The sequence below is a fragment of the Chanodichthys erythropterus genome, chromosome 11, assembly GCF_024489055.1.
Source record: "Chanodichthys erythropterus isolate Z2021 chromosome 11, ASM2448905v1, whole genome shotgun sequence".
Lineage (NCBI taxonomy): Eukaryota > Metazoa > Chordata > Actinopteri > Cypriniformes > Xenocyprididae > Chanodichthys > Chanodichthys erythropterus.
The window spans coordinates 43,012,949-43,034,352 of NC_090231.1; the positions used below are offsets into that span (position 1 = coordinate 43,012,949).

Sequence of the window (21,404 nt, forward strand, 5' to 3'; positions counted from 1 at the left end):
GAGGAGAGGTGTGCTATGACTTTTCTAAGCGATCGGGTGTACGATGTTCGCATAGCCAACGAAGAAAACGGCTGAAAAATCTCCCATAGACTTAACATTGGGTCATAATCTGTGAGATCATATCTTTGGATCAGAAGGTCATAGAGACTTGGGGCTGGGCTCTTTTGATTCGGCCAGCCAATAAGTAGTGACACAGCAACTTCATAGCCACGCCCTAGCAACCAATTACAGCACCCTAGCAACCGGTGACGAATTTTGCCACTGCAAGCACCATTCACATTTTCTTCAGGAAATGTACATTCTAGTTAATGGTGCTTGCCAAAGGCAAAGCTCCATTCTTATTCTTCTGCATACTTATTATTCTTCTTCTTCTTCTTCTGGACACAATTTCTGCGCGCTACTCCTCCCGCAGTTTTTGTCATAGACCCATGAATGAGGTGTCAAATCGACCGGCTCATTGAGGACAGGTGTGCTATGACTTTTATAAGCGATCGGGTGTACGATGTTCGTCCGGCGGGCGAAAAAGTAGCGAAAAAAATCCCATAGACTTTGCATTGGGACAAACTTTGATGAGTAATAGCTCCTAACGAGAATTTCATAGAAACATGTGGGTTACCACGTTTGAAGAGCCTGATAGGCTCTCTCAGACCATACCTCAAAATGGGGTGTAAGTTGTACCCCTGGGGCGCAAGAGCTGCCCAAAGTTGCCCCATAGACATACTATGGTGAAGCCGTGCCCATGAACCAGGAAGTACTGTGTTTTTCCTACTATGGGAAATTACATAGGGATTTTGTATTGAACATAACTCTGGATCACAATGTCATAGAGACAAGGGGGTGGGCCCATTTTACTCAGGCAACCAATCAGTCTCTCAGGATCATTGTGAAGCTATCAAGCCACGCCCTAGCAACCATATAGAGCACCATAGCAACAAGTTCCATTGACTTCCATTGAAAAAGGTCAAATGAATATCTTTGGATAGAAGTGTCGTACAAACAAGAGGGTGGGCTCATTTGACTGGAGGCAGCAAACCGCCAATCACAAATCACCTTAAAGACATCATAGCCACGCCTTAGCAACCATTTAAAGCACCCTAGCAACCCAAAGCATAGGCAGATATCTTCAAATCTGAATATCATAGAGGCATGGGGGTTGGTTTATATCATTTATACTGGCAAGCAGCCTTTGGTTTATCATTACTAGCAGCTGCCAAGCCACTCCCTAGCAACCAAACAGAGTACCCTAGCAACCGTTTTGCAAGATCTATATCTCTGCATCAGAACATCATAAAGACATGGGGGTTGGTTTATATTGTCAAGCAGCCTTTGGAGTATCATCATTGGTAGCTGCCAAGCCACTCCTTAGCAACCAAACAGAGTACCCTAGCAACCGTTTAGCAAGATCTATATCTCTGCATCAGAGCATCATAGAGACATGGCGGTTGGCTCTTTTGACTCATGCTAGCAAACTGAACTTCCAACATGCTACACATGCTAGCAGTGAATAGCTACATGCTAATAGTGATTAGCTTAGGGTTTAAACATGACACAAACTAGTAAAAATGTGTTACATCATGCTGGTAACATGCTAATTGTGTTAGCATCATGCTAGTAGCATGCTAATCATGTTAGCATCATGCTAGCAAACATGCTAATTATGTTAGCATCTTGTTAAAAACATGCTAGCAACATGGTAATCATGCTAGCATCATGCTAGCATTATGCTAATCATGTTAGCATGTTGCTAGCATTATGCTAACATGATTAGCATCTTTCTAAAAACATGCTAGCAGCATGCTAAGGGTGTTAGCATTATGCTAGCAACAAATGCTAATCATGTTAGCATGTTGCTAGCATTATGCTAACATGATTAGCATCTTTCTAAAAACATGCTAGCAGCATGCTAAGGGTGTTAGCATAATGCCAGCAACATGCTAATCATGTTAGCATCTTGATAAAAACATCCTAGCAGGACGGTAATTATGTTAGCATCATGCTAATCAAGAGTGCCGAGTTTTGCCACTGCAAGCACCATTCACATTTTCTTCAGGAAATGTACATTCTAGTATTGTAATTACTATTCACCTGAACAAAACTTTGGCGCGTAACTCGTCTCGCAGTTTTTGACGTAGATCCACGAATGAGGTGTCAAATCGACCGGCTTATTGAGGAGAGGTGTGCTATGACTTTTCTAAGCAATCAGGTGTACGATGTTCGCACAGCGTACGAAAAAATGGCTGAAAAAACTCCCATAGACTTAACATGGGGGCCAAATCTGTGAGATCATATCTTTGGTTTATAAGGTCATAGAGACCTGGTGCTGGGCTCTTTTGACTCGGCCTATCAAGCCGCCAATAAGTAGTGACTTCATGGCCACGCCCTATCAACCAATTACAGCACCCTAGCAACCGAGTGCCGAATTTTGCCGCTGCAAGCACCATTCACATTTTCTTCAGGAAATGTACATTCTAGTATTGTAATTACTATTCACCTGAACAAAACTTTGGCGCGTAACTCGTCCCGCACTCTTTTTCGTAGACCCATGAATGAGGTGTCAAATCGACCGGCTCATTGAGGAGAGGTGTGCTATGACTTTTCTAAGCGATCGGATGTACGATGTTCGCACAGCGGACGAAAAATCGCCTGAAAAAAGTCCCATAGACTTAACATTGGGACAAAATCTGTGAAATCATATCTTTGGATCAGAAAGTCATAGAGACTTGGGGCTTGGCTCTTTTTACTCGGCCTATCAAGTAGCCAATAAGTAGTTCATAGCCACGCCCTAGCAACCAATTACAGCACCCTAGCAACCGAGTGCCGATTTTTTCCACTGCAAGCACCATTCACATTTTCTTCAGGAAATGTACATTCTAGTATTGTAATTACTATTCACCTAGACAAAACTTTGGCGCGTAACTTGTCCCGCACCGTTTGTCGTAGACCCATGAATGAGGTGTCAAATCGACCGGCTTATTGAGGAGAGGTGTGCTATGACTTTTCTAAGCGATCGGGTGTACGATGTTCGCACAGCGTACGAAAAAAATCGGCTGAAAAAACTCCCTTAGACTTAACATTGGGTCAAAATCTGTGATATCATATCTTTGGATCAGAAGGTCATAGAGACTTGGGGCTGGGCTCTTTTGATTCGGCCAGCCAATAAGTAGTGACACAGCAACTTCATAGCCACGCCCTAGCAACCAATTACAGCACCCTAGCAACCGGGCCCGAATTTTGCCACTGCAAGCACCATTCACATTTTCTTCAGGAAATGTACATTCTAGTATTGTAATTACTATTCACCTGAACAAAACTTTGGCGCGTAACTCGTCCGGCACCGTTTGTAGTAGACCCACGAATGAGGTGTCAAATCGACCGGCTTATTGAGGAGAGGTGTGCTATGACTTTTCTAAGCGATCGGGTGTACGATGTTCGCACAGCGTACAAAAAAAACGGCTGAAAAAACTCCCATAGACTTAACATGGGGTCCAAATCTGTGAGATCATATCTTTGGATCAGAAGTTCGTAGAGACTTGGGGCTGGGCTCTTTTGATTCGGCCAGCCAATAAGTAGTGACACAGCAGCTTCATAGCCACGCCCTAGCAATCAATTACAGCAACCTAGCAACCGAGTCCGGTGTTTTGCCACTGCAAGCACCATTCACATTTTCTTCAGGAAATGTACATTCTAGTATTGTAATTACTATTCACCTGAACAAAACTTTGGCGCGTAACTCGTCCCGCACCGTTTGACGTAGACCCACAAATGAGGTGTCAAATCGACCGGCTTATTGAGGAGAGGTGTGCTATGACTTTTCTAAGTGATCGGGTGTACGCTGTTCGCACAGCATACGAAAAATCGTCTGAAAAATGTCCCATAGACTTAACATGGGGACCAAATCTGTGAGATCATATCTTTGGATCAGAAGGTCGTAGAGACTTGGGGCTGGGCTCTTTTGATTCGGCCAGCCAATAAGTAGTGACACAGCAACTTCATAGCCACGCCCTAGCAACCAATTACAGCACCCTAGCAACCGAGTCCGGTGTTTTGCCACTGCAAGCACCATTCACATTTTCTTCAGGAAATGTACATTCTAGTTAATGGTGCTTGCCAAAGGCAAAGCTCCATTCTTATTCTCCTGCATACTTATTATTATTATTCTGCTTCTTCTTCTTCTTCTTCTGGACAAAATTTCTGCGCGCTACTCCTCCCGCAGCTTTTGTCGTAGACCCATGAATGAGGTGTCAAATCGACCGGCTTATTGAGGAGAGGTGTGCTATGACTTTTATAAGCGATCGGGTGTACGATGTTCGTCCAGTGGGCGAAAAATCGGGCGAAAAATCCCATAGACTTAACATTGTGATGATATTTGACGAGTCATAGCTCCTAATGAGGATTTCATAGAAACATGTGGGTTACTACGTTTGAAGGGGCTGACAGGCTCTGTCAGACCATATCTCAAAATGGGGTGTAAGTTGTACCCCTGGGGCGCAAGAGCTGCCCAAAGTTGCCCCATAGACATACTATGGTGAAGCCGTGCCCATGAACCAGGAAGTACTGTGTTTTTCCTACTATGGGAAATTACATAGGGATTTTGTATTGAACATAACTCTGGATTACAATGTCATAGAGACAAGGGGGTGGGCTCATTTTACTCAAACAACCAATCAGTCTCTCAGGATCATTGTGAAACTATCAAGCCACGCCCTAGCAAGCATATAGAGCACCTTAGTAACAAGCTCCATAGACTTCCATTGAAAAAGATCAAATGAATATCTTTGGATAGGAGTGTCATACAAACATGAGGGTGGGCTCATTTGACTCGAGGCAGCAAACCGCCAATCACAAATCACCTTAAAGACATCATAGCCACGCCTTAGCAACCATTTAGAGCACCCTAGCAACCCAAAGCATAGGCAGATATCTTCAAATCTGAATATCATAAAGGCATGGGGGTTGGTTTATATCATTCATACTGGCAAGCAGCCTTTGGTTTATCATTACTGGCAGCTGCCAAGCCACTCCCTAGCAACCAAACAGAGTACCCTAGCAACCGTTTTGCAAGATCTATATCTCTGCATCAGAACATCGTAAAGACATGGGTGTTGGTTTATATTGTCAAGCAGCCTTTGGAGTATCATCATTGGTAGCTGCCAAGCCACTCCCTAGCAACCAAACAGAGTACCCTAGCAACGATTTAGCAAGATCTATATCTCTGCATCAGAGCATCATAGAGACATGGCGGTTGGCTCTTTTGACTCATGCTAGCAAACTGGACTTCCAACATGCTACACATGCTAGCAGTGAATAGCTACATGCTAATAGTGATTAGCTTAGTGTTTAAACATGACACAAACTAGTAAAAATGTGTTAGCATCATGCTGGTAGCATGCTAATTGTGTTAGCATCATGGTAGTAGCATGCTAATCATGTTAGCATCATGCTAGCAAACATGCTAATCATGTTAGCATCTTGTTAAAAACATGCTAGCAACATGGTAATCATGCTAGCATCATGCTAGCATTATGCTAATCATGTTAGCATGTTGCTAGCATAATGCTAACATGATTAGCATCTTGTTAAAATCATGCTAGCAACATGGTAATCATGTTAGCATCATGCAAGCATTATGCTAATCATGTTAGCATGTTGCTAGCGTTATGCTAACATGATTAGCATCTTGTTAAAATCATGCTAGCAACATGGTAATCATGCTAGCATAATGCTAGCATTATGCTAATCATGTTAGCATGTTCCTAGCATTATGCTAACATGATTAGCACCTTGTTTAAAACATGTTAGCAGCATGCTAAGGGTGTTAGCATCATGCTAACAACATGCTAATCATGTTAGCATGTTGCTAGCATTATGCTAACATGATTAGCATCTTGTTAAAAACATCCTAGCAGGATGCTACGGGTGTTAGCATCATGCTAGTAACATGCTAATCATGTAAGCATGTTGCTCGCATTATGCTAACATGATTAGCATCTTGCTGAAAACATCCTAGCAGTATGCTAATGGTGTTAGCATCATGCTAGCATCATGCTAATCAAGAGTGCCGAATTTTGCCACTGCAAGCACCATTCACATTTTCTTCAGGAAATGTACATTCTAGTATTGTAATTACTATTCACCTGAACAAAACTTTGGCGCATAACTCGTCCCGCACCGTTTGTCGTAGACCCATGAATGAGGTGTCAAATCGACCGGCTGATTGAGGAGAGGTGTGCTATGACTTTTCTAAGTGATCGGGTGTACGCTGTTCGCACAGCATACGAAAAATCGTCTGAAAAATGTCCCATAGACTTAACATGGGGACCAAATCTGTGAGATCATATCTTTGGATCAGAAGGTCGTAGAGACTTGGGGCTGGGCTCTTTTGATTCGGCCAGCCAATAAGTAGTGACACAGCAACTTCATAGCCACGCCCTAGCAACCAATTACAGCACCCTAGCAACCGAGTCCGGTGTTTTGCCACTGCAAGCACCATTCACATTTTCTTCAGGAAATGTACATTCTAGTTAATGGTGCTTGCCAAAGGCAAAGCTCCATTCTTATTCTCCTGCATACTTATTATTATTATTCTGCTTCTTCTTCTTCTTCTTCTGGACAAAATTTCTGCGCGCTACTCCTCCCGCAGCTTTTGTCGTAGACCCATGAATGAGGTGTCAAATCGACCGGCTTATTGAGGAGAGGTGTGCTATGACTTTTATAAGCGATCGGGTGTACGATGTTCGTCCAGTGGGCGAAAAATCGGGCGAAAAATCCCATAGACTTAACATTGTGATGATATTTGACGAGTCATAGCTCCTAATGAGGATTTCATAGAAACATGTGGGTTACTACGTTTGAAGGGGCTGACAGGCTCTGTCAGACCATATCTCAAAATGGGGTGTAAGTTGTACCCCTGGGGCGCAAGAGCTGCCCAAAGTTGCCCCATAGACATACTATGGTGAAGCCGTGCCCATGAACCAGGAAGTACTGTGTTTTTCCTACTATGGGAAATTACATAGGGATTTTGTATTGAACATAACTCTGGATTACAATGTCATAGAGACAAGGGGGTGGGCTCATTTTACTCAAACAACCAATCAGTCTCTCAGGATCATTGTGAAACTATCAAGCCACGCCCTAGCAAGCATATAGAGCACCTTAGTAACAAGCTCCATAGACTTCCATTGAAAAAGATCAAATGAATATCTTTGGATAGGAGTGTCATACAAACATGAGGGTGGGCTCATTTGACTCGAGGCAGCAAACCGCCAATCACAAATCACCTTAAAGACATCATAGCCACGCCTTAGCAACCATTTAGAGCACCCTAGCAACCCAAAGCATAGGCAGATATCTTCAAATCTGAATATCATAAAGGCATGGGGGTTGGTTTATATCATTCATACTGGCAAGCAGCCTTTGGTTTATCATTACTGGCAGCTGCCAAGCCACTCCCTAGCAACCAAACAGAGTACCCTAGCAACCGTTTTGCAAGATCTATATCTCTGCATCAGAACATCGTAAAGACATGGGTGTTGGTTTATATTGTCAAGCAGCCTTTGGAGTATCATCATTGGTAGCTGCCAAGCCACTCCCTAGCAACCAAACAGAGTACCCTAGCAACGATTTAGCAAGATCTATATCTCTGCATCAGAGCATCATAGAGACATGGCGGTTGGCTCTTTTGACTCATGCTAGCAAACTGGACTTCCAACATGCTACACATGCTAGCAGTGAATAGCTACATGCTAATAGTGATTAGCTTAGTGTTTAAACATGACACAAACTAGTAAAAATGTGTTAGCATCATGCTGGTAGCATGCTAATTGTGTTAGCATCATGGTAGTAGCATGCTAATCATGTTAGCATCATGCTAGCAAACATGCTAATCATGTTAGCATCTTGTTAAAAACATGCTAGCAACATGGTAATCATGCTAGCATCATGCTAGCATTATGCTAATCATGTTAGCATGTTGCTAGCATAATGCTAACATGATTAGCATCTTGTTAAAATCATGCTAGCAACATGGTAATCATGTTAGCATCATGCTAGCATTATGCTAATCATGTTAGCATGTTGCTAGCGTTATGCTAACATGATTAGCATCTTGTTAAAATCATGCTAGCAACATGGTAATCATGCTAGCATAATGCTAGCATTATGCTAATCATGTTAGCATGTTCCTAGCATTATGCTAACATGATTAGCACCTTGTTTAAAACATGTTAGCAGCATGCTAAGGGTGTTAGCATCATGCTAACAACATGCTAATCATGTTAGCATGTTGCTAGCATTATGCTAACATGATTAGCATCTTGTTAAAAACATCCTAGCAGGATGCTACGGGTGTTAGCATCATGCTAGTAACATGCTAATCATGTAAGCATGTTGCTCGCATTATGCTAACATGATTAGCATCTTGCTGAAAACATCCTAGCAGTATGCTAATGGTGTTAGCATCATGCTAGCATCATGCTAATCAAGAGTGCCGAATTTTGCCACTGCAAGCACCATTCACATTTTCTTCAGGAAATGTACATTCTAGTTAATGGTGCTTGCCAAAGGCAAAGCTCCATTCTTATTCTCCTGCATACTTATTATTATTATTAATGGTGCTTGCCAAAGGCAAAGCTCCATTCTTATTCTCCTGCATACTTATTATTATTATTATTATTATTATTATTATTCCACACAAAATTTTGGCGCGCTACTCCTCCCGCAGCTTTTGTCCTAGACCCATGAATGAGGTGTCAAATCGACCGGCTTATTGAGGAGAGGTGTGCTATGACTTTTATAAGCGATCGGGTGTACGATGTTCGTCCGACGGGCGAAAAATCGGGCGAAAAATCCCATAGACTTAACATTGGGACGAACTTTGACAAGTCATAACTCTGGATCACAATGTCATAGAGACAAGGGGGTGGGCTCATTTTACTCAGGCAACCAATCAGTCTATCAAGATAATTTTAAAGCTATCAAGCCACGCCCTAGCAACCATAGAGAGTACCTTAGTAACAAGCTCCATAGACTTCCATTGAAAAAGATCAAAGGAATATCTTTGGATAGGAGTGTCATACAAACATGAGGGTGGGCTCGTTTGACTCGAGGCAGCAAACCGCCAATCACAAATAACCTTAAAGCCATCATAGCCACGCCTTAGCAACCATTTTAGAGCACCCTAGCAACCCAAAGCATAGGCAGATATCTTCAAATCTGAATATCATAGAGGCATGGGGGTTGGTTTATATCATTCATACTGGCAAGCAGCCTTTGGTTTATCATTACTGGCAGCTGCCAAGCCACTCCCTAGCAACCAAACAGAGTACCCTAGCAACTGTTTTGCAAGATCTATATCTCTGCATCAGAACATCGTAAAGACATGGGTGTTGGTTTATATTGTCAAGCAGCCTTTGGAGTATCATCATTGGTAGCTGCCAAGCCACTCCCTAGCAACCAAACAGAGTACCCTAGCAACCGTTTAGCAATATCTATATCTCTGCATCAGAGCATCATAGAGACATGGCGGATGGCTCTTTTGACTAATGCTAGCAAACTGGACTTCCAACATGCTACACATGCTAGCAGTGAATAGCTACATGCTAATAGTGATTAGCTTAGGGTTTAAACATGACACAAACTAGTAAAAATGTGTTAGCATCATGCTGGTAACATGCTAATTGTGTTAGCATCATGTTATTAGCATGCTAATCATGTTAGCATCATGCTAGCAAACATGCTAATCATGTTATCATCTTGTTAAAACCATGCTAATCATGTTAGCATGTTGCTAGCATTATGCTAACATGATTAGCATATTGTTTAAAACATGTTAGCAGCATGCTAAGGGTGTTAGCATCATGGTAGCAACATGCTAATCATGTTAGCATCTTGCTAAAAACATCATAGCAGGACGGTAATTATGTTAGCATAGTTTTGCCACTGCAAGCACCATTCACATTTTCTTCAGGAAATGTACATTCTAGCCTTCAAATGGACCTCGTTTCCTGTTTATTAATCTGGTCTTTGGGGTCAATATGACCCCAAAATTGAAAGCATAATTGTGGAAAAAATATACATTTTCAATAATACAAATAATATATCATTTTTTTTGTTTACTTCTCATCTATGCATTAATACTGTGTTTTGGGAGATTTGAAGGACTTTTGTACCCATTTACCACAAAAATCTGCAACAACACAATTAGCTAGCACATGAAATATCATTTTTTTATGAAAAAATCACTTAAATTATTATCAAAATTTAATTTAAATTGTTTCTGGATATTCATCTAGGTGTTAGAAGTAGAATGCTGCCATCTGTTGGTTAATGAAAAACCTAAGGGGATTACAGTTTAAGCAGTAAATTGTTTTGACCAGCAGAGGGCCATTGAAAGCCATTCATTTTACTGGATGTGGTCAACTACTAATAAATGCCACATAAGTCACACCTAAAGGAAAAAAAAACAGATTCAGACTTTAGTTGCATATTATTGAACATTTTAATGAATCAAGTGTAAAAAAAATAGAATAATTAACTTTAGAATGTAAACAAAATAAAAAAAAAGTGTAAATAACCAACAGCAATATCTAGACATGAACAGAAGTAAAAGTGGACAACAAATTATTTTTGTACAATCACATTCTTAACATTGAACATAAAAGCAATAACAAACTACCAAAAATTTCTAAAATACATGGTGTAAAACACATGATAAAGTAATCATTCCACGCACTTCTGGCAAAAGAACACTGTGTGAGCAGCACAAATGGCTCTTTTGCAGATCACGCACTGCTTGTCAGTTTTTGCATCTTTAGCCCGTGGACAAACCTGACACCTTGTTCGCTTTGGTTGTGGTTCAGTGGAGGGCCCTGGAGCATTGGAAGAATCCCATTGTCGTTTTAGGATTGATGCAGATGCTGGTGCACGAGGCAGGTGTTGCCGTCGCTCCATAAGAGGGGACACCAGAGCTTTGCCCAGCTGCTCGAGAAAGATCCTCCTTTGCGTGCTCTTCCCTCTCTCCCAAGATGGATTGATTTCTCTCCACACCACGAAGGCATTTATGGCCGAGACATCAAGGATGGTAGAGAAGACAACCATTGGCCAACGATTAGTCTTACGCTTGCAGCTGTAACTTGCAACCATCTGTAATATTGCAAACACACACATATATCAGTAAATCTGCTGGCAAAAGAAATACCACTCACTATCAAAATAATGCATCAAATCATGAAATTTGTAAATACCTTGTCAAGGTTGTCAACTCCGCCTTTACAGCGGTTGTAGTCCAAGATGACCTCTGGCTTCCTGTCCTCCCGGTCACTGATTTTTGCATCCTTGTGACAGGTGCTCATGAGCAGCACATTTCTATGCCTTTTGGGGCAATATGAGACAAGACTGTGCGTCTCCGTGAATGCAAAAAGAGAGGAATGCACAGCTCTGTCTCTCGTTGTCAAAAGTGCTGATGGGAGTTCCGGCTTGTTTCTGCGAACAGTTCCGACCATGGTCATTTTCCTTTTCAGGAGCTCCTGTCCAAGGGCATAGGAAGTGAAGAAATTGTCACACGTAACAGTGTGTCCCTGGAGTCCAGTGGTCAAATCAAGGACCACACGCATGCCTTGATTTCTCTCAGGTGGTCCATCACGAGGCTTGCCGGTGTAAATCTGCATGCTCCAAGCATAGCTTGTCTTGGCATCACATGCTGCCCAGATTTTGATACCGTATTTTGCCGGCTTATTAGGCATGTACTGTTTGAACATGCAACGACCTCTGAATGACACCAGGCACTCGTCCACTGTTATGTTTGGACCAGGGTTGAACATCATTGGAAGGCGCTCCACCCATGAATTCCACAGGTCCCGAATTGGTGCCAGCTTGTCATTCTCTCGTCGGGCAGGTCTTGTGGCCTTGTCATCGAAACGGATGACTCTTGAAAAAATTTTAAATTTTTTCAGCGGCATGACTGCACCAAAAATCGCACGCCCAGTTTGAGCATCCCACAAACTTTCCAGGTTTTCATTTTTGGAGCGATAAACTCCTGCAAGAAGTATCAGACCGATATATGCTTCCATATCTGTCCAGTCCACATCCCTCCAGTCAGCTCCATAAACACGCCTTCCTTCAAGATTAGTCATCTCCACCAAGATGCTTTGAATGCATGATGGAAAAAATAATAAAAAACTGGACTTTATGTCCTCTACACGAGAACAAGCATACCTAGTTGGTCCAGGTGTCAACTTTATAACTTGTGCAGCTGGTGATCTCCCTGGCCTCTGTGGAGGTGGAATGGTAGACCAGGTTATTTGCCCATTTTTAGAAATTAAGGTTTGGTCTGCATCTGCCTCCTAGAAGTCATCCTCCGATTCCTGGTTATCCTCATCCTCTTCTTCAGGGGGATTGCAGTCCTCTGGCTCAGAGTCCTCAGGCTCAGAGTCTTCTAGGTTTTCATTTTCGCTGGAATCCAGCAGAAACTCCACGGTCTCATGAAGAGTGTACCTCTTTGCCATGCTGCCAGCACAGAATGATCCATGTGCAGGACACCAAAGGCACTCTTTTATACCTTTTGCGTGGGAACTACTTTTTTGTTTTCAAAACACAGATGCAGCCCTTACATCTCAACATAAACTTTCTCGAAGTGGAAAAGGTTATTTGTCTTTCATCTCTGTTTGATCTCTCTCTAGCTCTTTCTAAATGTGTGTGCATGCATTAGGCCGCACACACACGTGTTCTGCATGTATGGCTGATTACCTTTGCCTAATTTGAAAATGCTTTCTGTGGCAATCATACCCCTCTCTCTATACAAAGTCTATACAAATGCTCTCTGTGGCTGTCTGTGTGTGTGTGTGTGTGTGTGTGTGTGTGTGTGTGTGTGTGTGTGTGTGTGTGTGTGTGAGTGTGTGTGTGTGTGTGAGTGTGTGTGAGAGTGTGAGTGAGAGTGTGAGTGTATGAGAGAGAGATAGCATGTGTTCGTGTCTCTGTGTTTGTCTCTGTGTGTGTTTGTCTTTGTGTGTATGTGTCTTTTTGTGTGTGTGTGTGTGTGTGTGTGTGTGTGAGTGAGTGTGTGAGTGTGTGTGTGTGTGTGTGTGTGTGTGTGTGTGTGTGTATGTGTGTTTGTGCATGCATTAGGTCTCACCCCTTTATATCTTTTTTTCTGCATTTGTGACTGATTTTATTTGCCAAATTCTATACAAATGCTCTCTGTGGCAGTCATACCTGTGTGTGTTTAGGTGTGTGTATTTCTGTGTGTGTTTGTGTGAGCATGTGTTTTCCACATTGAATTTGTGCTCAAGTACCAGGCCTTCATTTCGGTGTGAAAATTTTCAGATTTATGTTGCATTTATTGTTTTTTTTTTTGACAAATTGAAAAAAAAAATTACATTTTTTGCATTTCCCATTCATTTTCAATTGGGGTCATATTGACCCCAAAGACCAGATTAATAAAAAAAATTTTTGCATACCTTCAGAACGACCGAATCAATCCCAGTTTTTTTGTGGATGTATAGCTAGACAATTCAGGAAAAGTCACAAAATTTTAATCCTCTGAGATTAAGGGAACCCTTTTTTTTAACTAATGAAATGTCCATTGGGGTCATATATACCCCAAGGTCCAATTGAGGGCTAGTATTGTAATTACTATTCACCTGAACAAAACTTTGGCGCGTAACTCGTCCCGCACCGTTTGTCGCAGACCCACGAATGAGGTGTCAAATCGACCGGCTTATTGAGGAGAGGTGTGCTATGACTTTTCTAAGCGATTGGGTGTACGATGTTCGCACAGCGTACGAAAAAACGGCTGAAAAAACTCCCATAGACTTAACATGGGGGCCAAATCTGTGAGATCATATCTTTGGTTTACATGGTCATAGAGACTTGGGGCTGGGCTCTTTTGGCTCGGCCTATCAAGCCGCCAATAAGTAGTGACTTTATGGCCACGCCCTAGCAACCAATTACAGCACCCTAGCAACCGGTGCCGAATTTTGCCACTGCAAGCACCATTCACATTTTCTTCAGGAAATGTACATTCTAGTATTGTAATTACTATTCACCTGAACAAAACTTTGGCGCGTAACTCGTCCCGCACCGTTTGTTGTAGACCCACGAATGAGGTGTCAAATCGACCGGCTTATTGAGGAGAGGTGTGCTATGACTTTTCTAAGCGATCGGGTGTACGATGTTCGCACAGTGTACGAAAAAAATGGCTGAAAAAACTCCCATAGACTTAACATTGAGTCAAATTCTATGAGATCATATCTTTGGATCAGAAGGTCATAGAGACTTGGGGCTGGGCTCTTTTGATTCGGCCAGCCAATAAGTAGTGACACAGCAACTTCATAGCCACGCCCTAGCAACCAATTACAGCACCTTAGCAACCGGTGCCGAATTTTTCCACTGCAAGCACCATTCACATTTTCTTCAGGAAATGTACATTCTAGTTATTATTATTATTATTATTCCACACAAAATTTTGGCGCGCTACTCCTCCCGCAGCTTTTGTCCTAGACCCATGAATGAGGTGTCAAATCGACCGGCTTATTGAGGAGAGGTGTGCTATGACTTTTATAAGCGATCGGGTGTACGATGTTCGTCCGACGGGCGAAAAATCGGGCGAAAAATCCCATAGACTTAACATTGGGACGAACTTTGACAAGTCATAACTCTGGATCACAATGTCATAGAGACAAGGGGGTGGGCTCATTTTACTCAGGCAACCAATCAGTCTATCAAGATAATTTTAAAGCTATCAAGCCACGCCCTAGCAACCATAGAGAGTACCTTAGTAACAAGCTCCATAGACTTCCATTGAAAAAGATCAAAGGAATATCTTTGGATAGGAGTGTCATACAAACATGAGGGTGGGCTCGTTTGACTCGAGGCAGCAAACCGCCAATCACAAATAACCTTAAAGCCATCATAGCCACGCCTTAGCAACCATTTTAGAGCACCCTAGCAACCCAAAGCATAGGCAGATATCTTCAAATCTGAATATCATAGAGGCATGGGGGTTGGTTTATATCATTCATACTGGCAAGCAGCCTTTGGTTTATCATTACTGGCAGCTGCCAAGCCACTCCCTAGCAACCAAACAGAGTACCCTAGCAACTGTTTTGCAAGATCTATATCTCTGCATCAGAACATCGTAAAGACATGGGTGTTGGTTTATATTGTCAAGCAGCCTTTGGAGTATCATCATTGGTAGCTGCCAAGCCACTCCCTAGCAACCAAACAGAGTACCCTAGCAACCGTTTAGCAATATCTATATCTCTGCATCAGAGCATCATAGAGACATGGCGGATGGCTCTTTTGACTAATGCTAGCAAACTGGACTTCCAACATGCTACACATGCTAGCAGTGAATAGCTACATGCTAATAGTGATTAGCTTAGGGTTTAAACATGACACAAACTAGTAAAAATGTGTTAGCATCATGCTGGTAACATGCTAATTGTGTTAGCATCATGTTATTAGCATGCTAATCATGTTAGCATCATGCTAGCAAACATGCTAATCATGTTATCATCTTGTTAAAACCATGCTAATCATGTTAGCATGTTGCTAGCATTATGCTAACATGATTAGCATATTGTTTAAAACATGTTAGCAGCATGCTAAGGGTGTTAGCATCATGGTAGCAACATGCTAATCATGTTAGCATCTTGCTAAAAACATCATAGCAGGACGGTAATTATGTTAGCATAGTTTTGCCACTGCAAGCACCATTCACATTTTCTTCAGGAAATGTACATTCTAGTATTGTAATTACTATTCACCTGAACAAAACTTTGGCGCGTAACTCGTCCCGCACCGTTTGTCGCAGACCCACGAATGAGGTGTCAAATCGACCGGCTTATTGAGGAGAGGTGTGCTATGACTTTTCTAAGCGATTGGGTGTACGATGTTCGCACAGCGTACGAAAAAACGGCTGAAAAAACTCCCATAGACTTAACATGGGGGCCAAATCTGTGAGATCATATCTTTGGTTTACATGGTCATAGAGACTTGGGGCTGGGCTCTTTTGGCTCGGCCTATCAAGCCGCCAATAAGTAGTGACTTTATGGCCACGCCCTAGCAACCAATTACAGCACCCTAGCAACCGGTGCCGAATTTTGCCACTGCAAGCACCATTCACATTTTCTTCAGGAAATGTACATTCTAGTATTGTAATTACTATTCACCTGAACAAAACTTTGGCGCGTAACTCGTCCCGCACCGTTTGTTGTAGACCCACGAATGAGGTGTCAAATCGACCGGCTTATTGAGGAGAGGTGTGCTATGACTTTTCTAAGCGATCGGGTGTACGATGTTCGCACAGTGTACGAAAAAAATGGCTGAAAAAACTCCCATAGACTTAACATTGAGTCAAATTCTATGAGATCATATCTTTGGATCAGAAGGTCATAGAGACTTGGGGCTGGGCTCTTTTGATTCGGCCAGCCAATAAGTAGTGACACAGCAACTTCATAGCCACGCCCTAGCAACCAATTACAGCACCTTAGCAACCGGTGCCGAATTTTTCCACTGCAAGCACCATTCACATTTTCTTCAGGAAATGTACATTCTAGTATTGTAATTACTATTCACCTGAACAAAACTTTGGCGCGTAACTCGTCTCGCAGTTTTTGACGTAGATCCACGAATGAGGTGTCAAATCGACCGGCTTATTGAGGAGAGGTGTGCTATGACTTTTCTAAGCAATCAGGTGTACGATGTTCGCACAGCGTACGAAAAAATGGCTGAAAAAACTCCCATAGACTTAACATGGGGGCCAAATCTGTGAGATCATATCTTTGGTTTATAAGGTCATAGAGACCTGGTGCTGGGCTCTTTTGACTCGGCCTATCAAGCCGCCAATAAGTAGTGACTTCATGGCCACGCCCTATCAACCAATTACAGCACCCTAGCAACCGAGTGCCGAATTTTGCCGCTGCAAGCACCATTCACATTTTCTTCAGGAAATGTACATTCTAGTTAATGGTGCTTGCCAAAGGCAAAGCTCCATTCTTATTCTCCTGCATACTTATTATTAATGGTGCTTGCCAAAGGCAAAGCTCCATTCTTATTCTTCTGCATACTTATTATTCTTCTTCTTCTTCTTCTGGACACAATTTCTGCGCGCTACTCCTCCCGCAGTTTTTGTCATAGACCCATGAATGAGGTGTCAAATCGACCGGCTCATTGAGGACAGGTGTGCTATGACTTTTATAAGCGATCGGGTGTACGATGTTCGTCCGGCGGGCGAAAAAGTAGCGAAAAAAATCCCATAGACTTTGCATTGGGACAAACTTTGATGAGTAATAGCTCCTAACGAGAATTTCATAGAAACATGTGGGTTACCACGTTTGAAGAGCCTGATAGGCTCTCTCAGACCATACCTCAAAATGGGGTGTAAGTTGTACCCCTGGGGCGCAAGAGCTGCCCAAAGTTGCCCCATAGACATACTATGGTGAAGCCGTGCCCATGAACCAGGAAGTACTGTGTTTTTCCTACTATGGGAAATTACATAGGGATTTTGTATTGAACATAACTCTGGATCACAATGTCATAGAGACAAGGGGGTGGGCTCATTTTACTCAGGCAACCAATCAGTCTCTCAGGATCATTGTAAAGCTATCAAGCCACGCCCTAGCAACCATATAGAGAACCATAGCAACAAGTTCCATAGACTTCCATTGAAAAAGATCAAAGGAATATCTTTGGATAGGAGTGTCATAGAAACATGAGGGTGGGCTCATTTGACTCGAGGCAGCAAACCGCCAATCACAAATCACCTTAAAGACATCATAGCCACGCCTTAGCAACCATATAGAGCACCCTAGCAACCCAAAGCATAGGCAGATATCTTCAAATCTGAATATCATAGAGGCATGGGGGTTGGTTTATATCATTCATACTGGCAAGCAGCCTTTGGTGTATCATCATTGGTAGCTGCCAAGCCACTCCTTAGCAACCAAACAGAGTACCCTAGCAACCATTTTGCAAGATCTATATCTCTGCGTCAGAACATCGTACAGACATGGGGGTTGGTTTATATTGTCAAGCAGCCTTTGGAGTATCATCATTGGCAGCTGCCAAGCCACTCCCTAGCAACCAAACAGAGTACCCTAGCAACCGTTTTGAAACACCTATATTTCTGCATCAGAACATTATAGAGACATGGCGGTTGGCTCTTTTGACTCATGCTAGCAAACTGGACTTCCACCATGCTACACATGCTAGCAGTGAATAGCTACATGCTAATAGTGATTAGCTTAAGGTTTAAACATGACACAAACTAGTAAAAATGTGTTAGAATAATGCTAGTGGCATGTTAATTGTGTTAGCATGATGCTAGTAGCATGATAATCATGTTAGCATCATGTTAGCAAACATGCTAATCATGTTAGCATCTTGTTAAATACATGCTAACAACATGGTAATCATGCTAGCATCATGCTAGCATTATGCTAATGATGTTAGCATGTTGCTAGCATTATGCTAACATGATTAGCATCTTGTTAAAATCATGCTAGCAACATGGTAATCATGCTAGCATCATGCTAGCATTATGCTAATCATGTTAGCATGTTTGCTAGCATTATGCTAACATGATTAGCATCTTGTTTAAAACATGCTAACAGCATGCTAAGGGTGTTAGCATCATGCTAGCAACATGCTAATCATGTTAGCATGTTGTTAACATAATGCTAACATGATTAGCATCTTGTTAAAATAATGCTAGCAACATGGTAATCATGCTAGCATCATGCTAGTATTATGCTAATCATGTTAGCATTTTGCTAGCATTATGCTAACATGACTAGCATTTTGTTTAAAACATGCTAGCAGCATGCTTAGGGTGTTAGCATCATGCTAGCAACATGCTAATCATGTTAGCATTTTGCTAAAAACATCCTAGCAGGACGGTAATTATGTTAGCATCATGCTAATCAAGAGTGCCGAGTTTTGCCACTGCAAGCACCATTCACATTTTCTTCAGGAAATGTACATTCTAGTTCTTCTTCTTCTTCTTCTTCTTCTTCCACTTTTTTTTCTGCGCGCTACTCCTCCCGCAGTTTTTGTCCTAGACCCATGAATGAGGTGTCAAATCGACCGGCTCATTGAGGAGAGGTGTGCTATGACTTTTATAAGCGATCGGGTGTACGATGTTCGTCCGGCGGGCGAAAAAGTAGCGAAAAAATCCCATAGACTTAACATTGGAACGAACTTTGACAAGTCATAACTCTGGATCACAATGTCATAGAGACAAGGGGGTGGTCTCATTTTACTCAGGCAACCAATCAGTCTCTCAGGAAAACTTTGAAGATATCAAGCCACGCCCTAGCAACCATTTAGAGCACCTTAGTAACAAGCTTCATAGACTTCCATTGAAAAAGTTCAAATGAATATCTTTGGATAGAAGTGTCGTACAAACAAGAGGGTGGGCTCATTTGACTCGAGGCAGCAAACCGCCAATCACAAATCACCTTAAAGACATCATAGCCACGCCTTAGCAACCATTTAGAGCACCCTAGCAACCCAAAGCATAGGCAGATATCTTCAAATCTGAATATCATAGAGGCATGGGGGTTGGTTTATATCATTCATACTGGCAAGCAGCCTTTGGAGTATCATCATTGGTAGCTGCCAAGCCACTCCCTAGCAACCAAACAGAGTACCCTAGCAACCATTATTCAACATCTATATTTCTGCATCAGAACATCGTAAAGACATGGGTGTTGGTTTATATTGTCAAGCAGCCTTTGGAGTATCATCATTGGTAGCTACCAAGCCACTCCCTAGTAACCAAACAGAGTACCCTAGCAACCATTTAGCAAGATCTATATCTCTGCATCAGAACATCGTAGAGACATGGGTGTTGGTTTATATTGTCAAGCAGCCTTTGGAGTATCATCATTTGTAGCTACCAAGCCACTCCCTAGCAACCAAACAGAGTACCCTAGTAACCGTTTTGCAAGATCTATATCTCTGCATCAGAGCATCATAGAGACATGGCGGTTGGCTCTTTTGACTCATGCTAGCAAACTGGACTTCCAACATGCTACACATGCTATCAGTGAATAGCTATATGCTAATAGTGATTAGCTTAGGGTTTAAACATGACACAAACTAGTAAAAATGTGTTAGCATAATGCTGGTAACATGCTAACTGTGTTAGCATCATGCTAGTAGCATGCTAATCATGTTAGCATCATGCTAGCAAACATGCTAATTATGTTAGCATCTTGTTAAAAACATGCTAACAACATGGTAATCATGGTAGCATCATGCTAAGATTATGTTAATCATGTTAGCATGTTGCTAACATAATGCTAACATGATTAGCATCTTTCTAAAAACAAGCTAGCAGCATGCTAAGGGTGTTACCATTATGCTAGCAACATGCTAATCATGTTAGCATGTTGCTAGCATTATGCTAACATGATTAGCATCTTTCTAAAAACATGTTAGCAGCATGCTAAGGGTGTTAGCATAATGCTAGCAACATGCTAATCATGTTAGCATCTTGCTAAAAACATCCTAGCTGGACGGTAATTATGTTAGCATCATGTTAATCAAGAGTGCCGAGTTTTGCCACTGCAAGCACCATTCACATTTTCTTCAGGAAATGTACATTCTAGTATTGTAATTACTATTCACCTGAACAAAACTTTGGCGCGTAACTCGTCCCGCACCGTTTGTTGTAGACCCACATATGAGGTGTCAAATCGACCGGCTTATTGAGGAGAGGTGTGCTATGACTTTTCTAAGCGATCGGGTGTACGATGTTCGCACAGCGTACGAAAAAACGGCTGAAAAAACTCCCATAGACTTAACATTGGGTCAAAATCTGTGAGATCATATCTTTGGATCAGAAGGTCATAGAGACTTGGGGCTGGGCTCTTTTGATTCGGCCAGCCAATAAGTAGTGACACAGCAACTTCATAGCCACGCCCTAGCAACCAATTACAGCACCCTAGCAACCGGGGCCGAATTTTGCCACTGCAAGCACCATTCACATTTTCTTCAGGAAATGTACATTCTAGTATTGTAATTACTATTCACCTGAACAAAACTTTGGCGCGTAACTCGTCCCGCACCGTTTGTCGTAGACCCACATATGAGGTGTCAAATCGACCGGCTTATTGAGGAGAGGTGTGCTATGACTTTTCTAAGCGATCGGGTGTACGATGTTCGCACAGCGTACGAAAAAACGGCTGAAAAAACTCCCATAGACTTAACATTGGGTCAAAATCTGTGAGATCATATCTTTGGATCAGAAGGTCATAGAGACTTGGGGCTGGGCTCTTTTGATTCGGCCAGCCAATAAGTAGTGTCACAGCAGCTTCATAGCCACGCCCTAGCAACCAATTACAGTACCCTAGCAACCGGTGCCGAATTTTGCCACTGCAAGCACCATTCACATTTTCTTCAGG

The 21,404-nt window shown here is 42.2% G+C and overlaps 1 protein-coding gene across 1 annotated transcript; it reads right to left on the reverse strand.

The window, feature by feature from the left end:
* Nucleotides 1-10,361: 10,361 nt before the first annotated feature.
* Nucleotides 10,362-12,304, reverse strand: LOC137030763 (piggyBac transposable element-derived protein 4-like). The gene is made up of 3 exons (XM_067401198.1): nt 12,301-12,304; nt 11,241-12,259; nt 10,362-11,139 (listed from the first exon to the last, which is right to left on the reverse strand). The coding sequence occupies exons 1-3, from the start codon at nt 12,302-12,304 to the stop codon at nt 10,717-10,719; spliced, it is 1,446 nt and encodes a 481-aa protein (XP_067257299.1). The 3' UTR covers nt 10,362-10,716.
* Between the last annotated feature and the right edge of the window lie 9,100 nt (nt 12,305-21,404).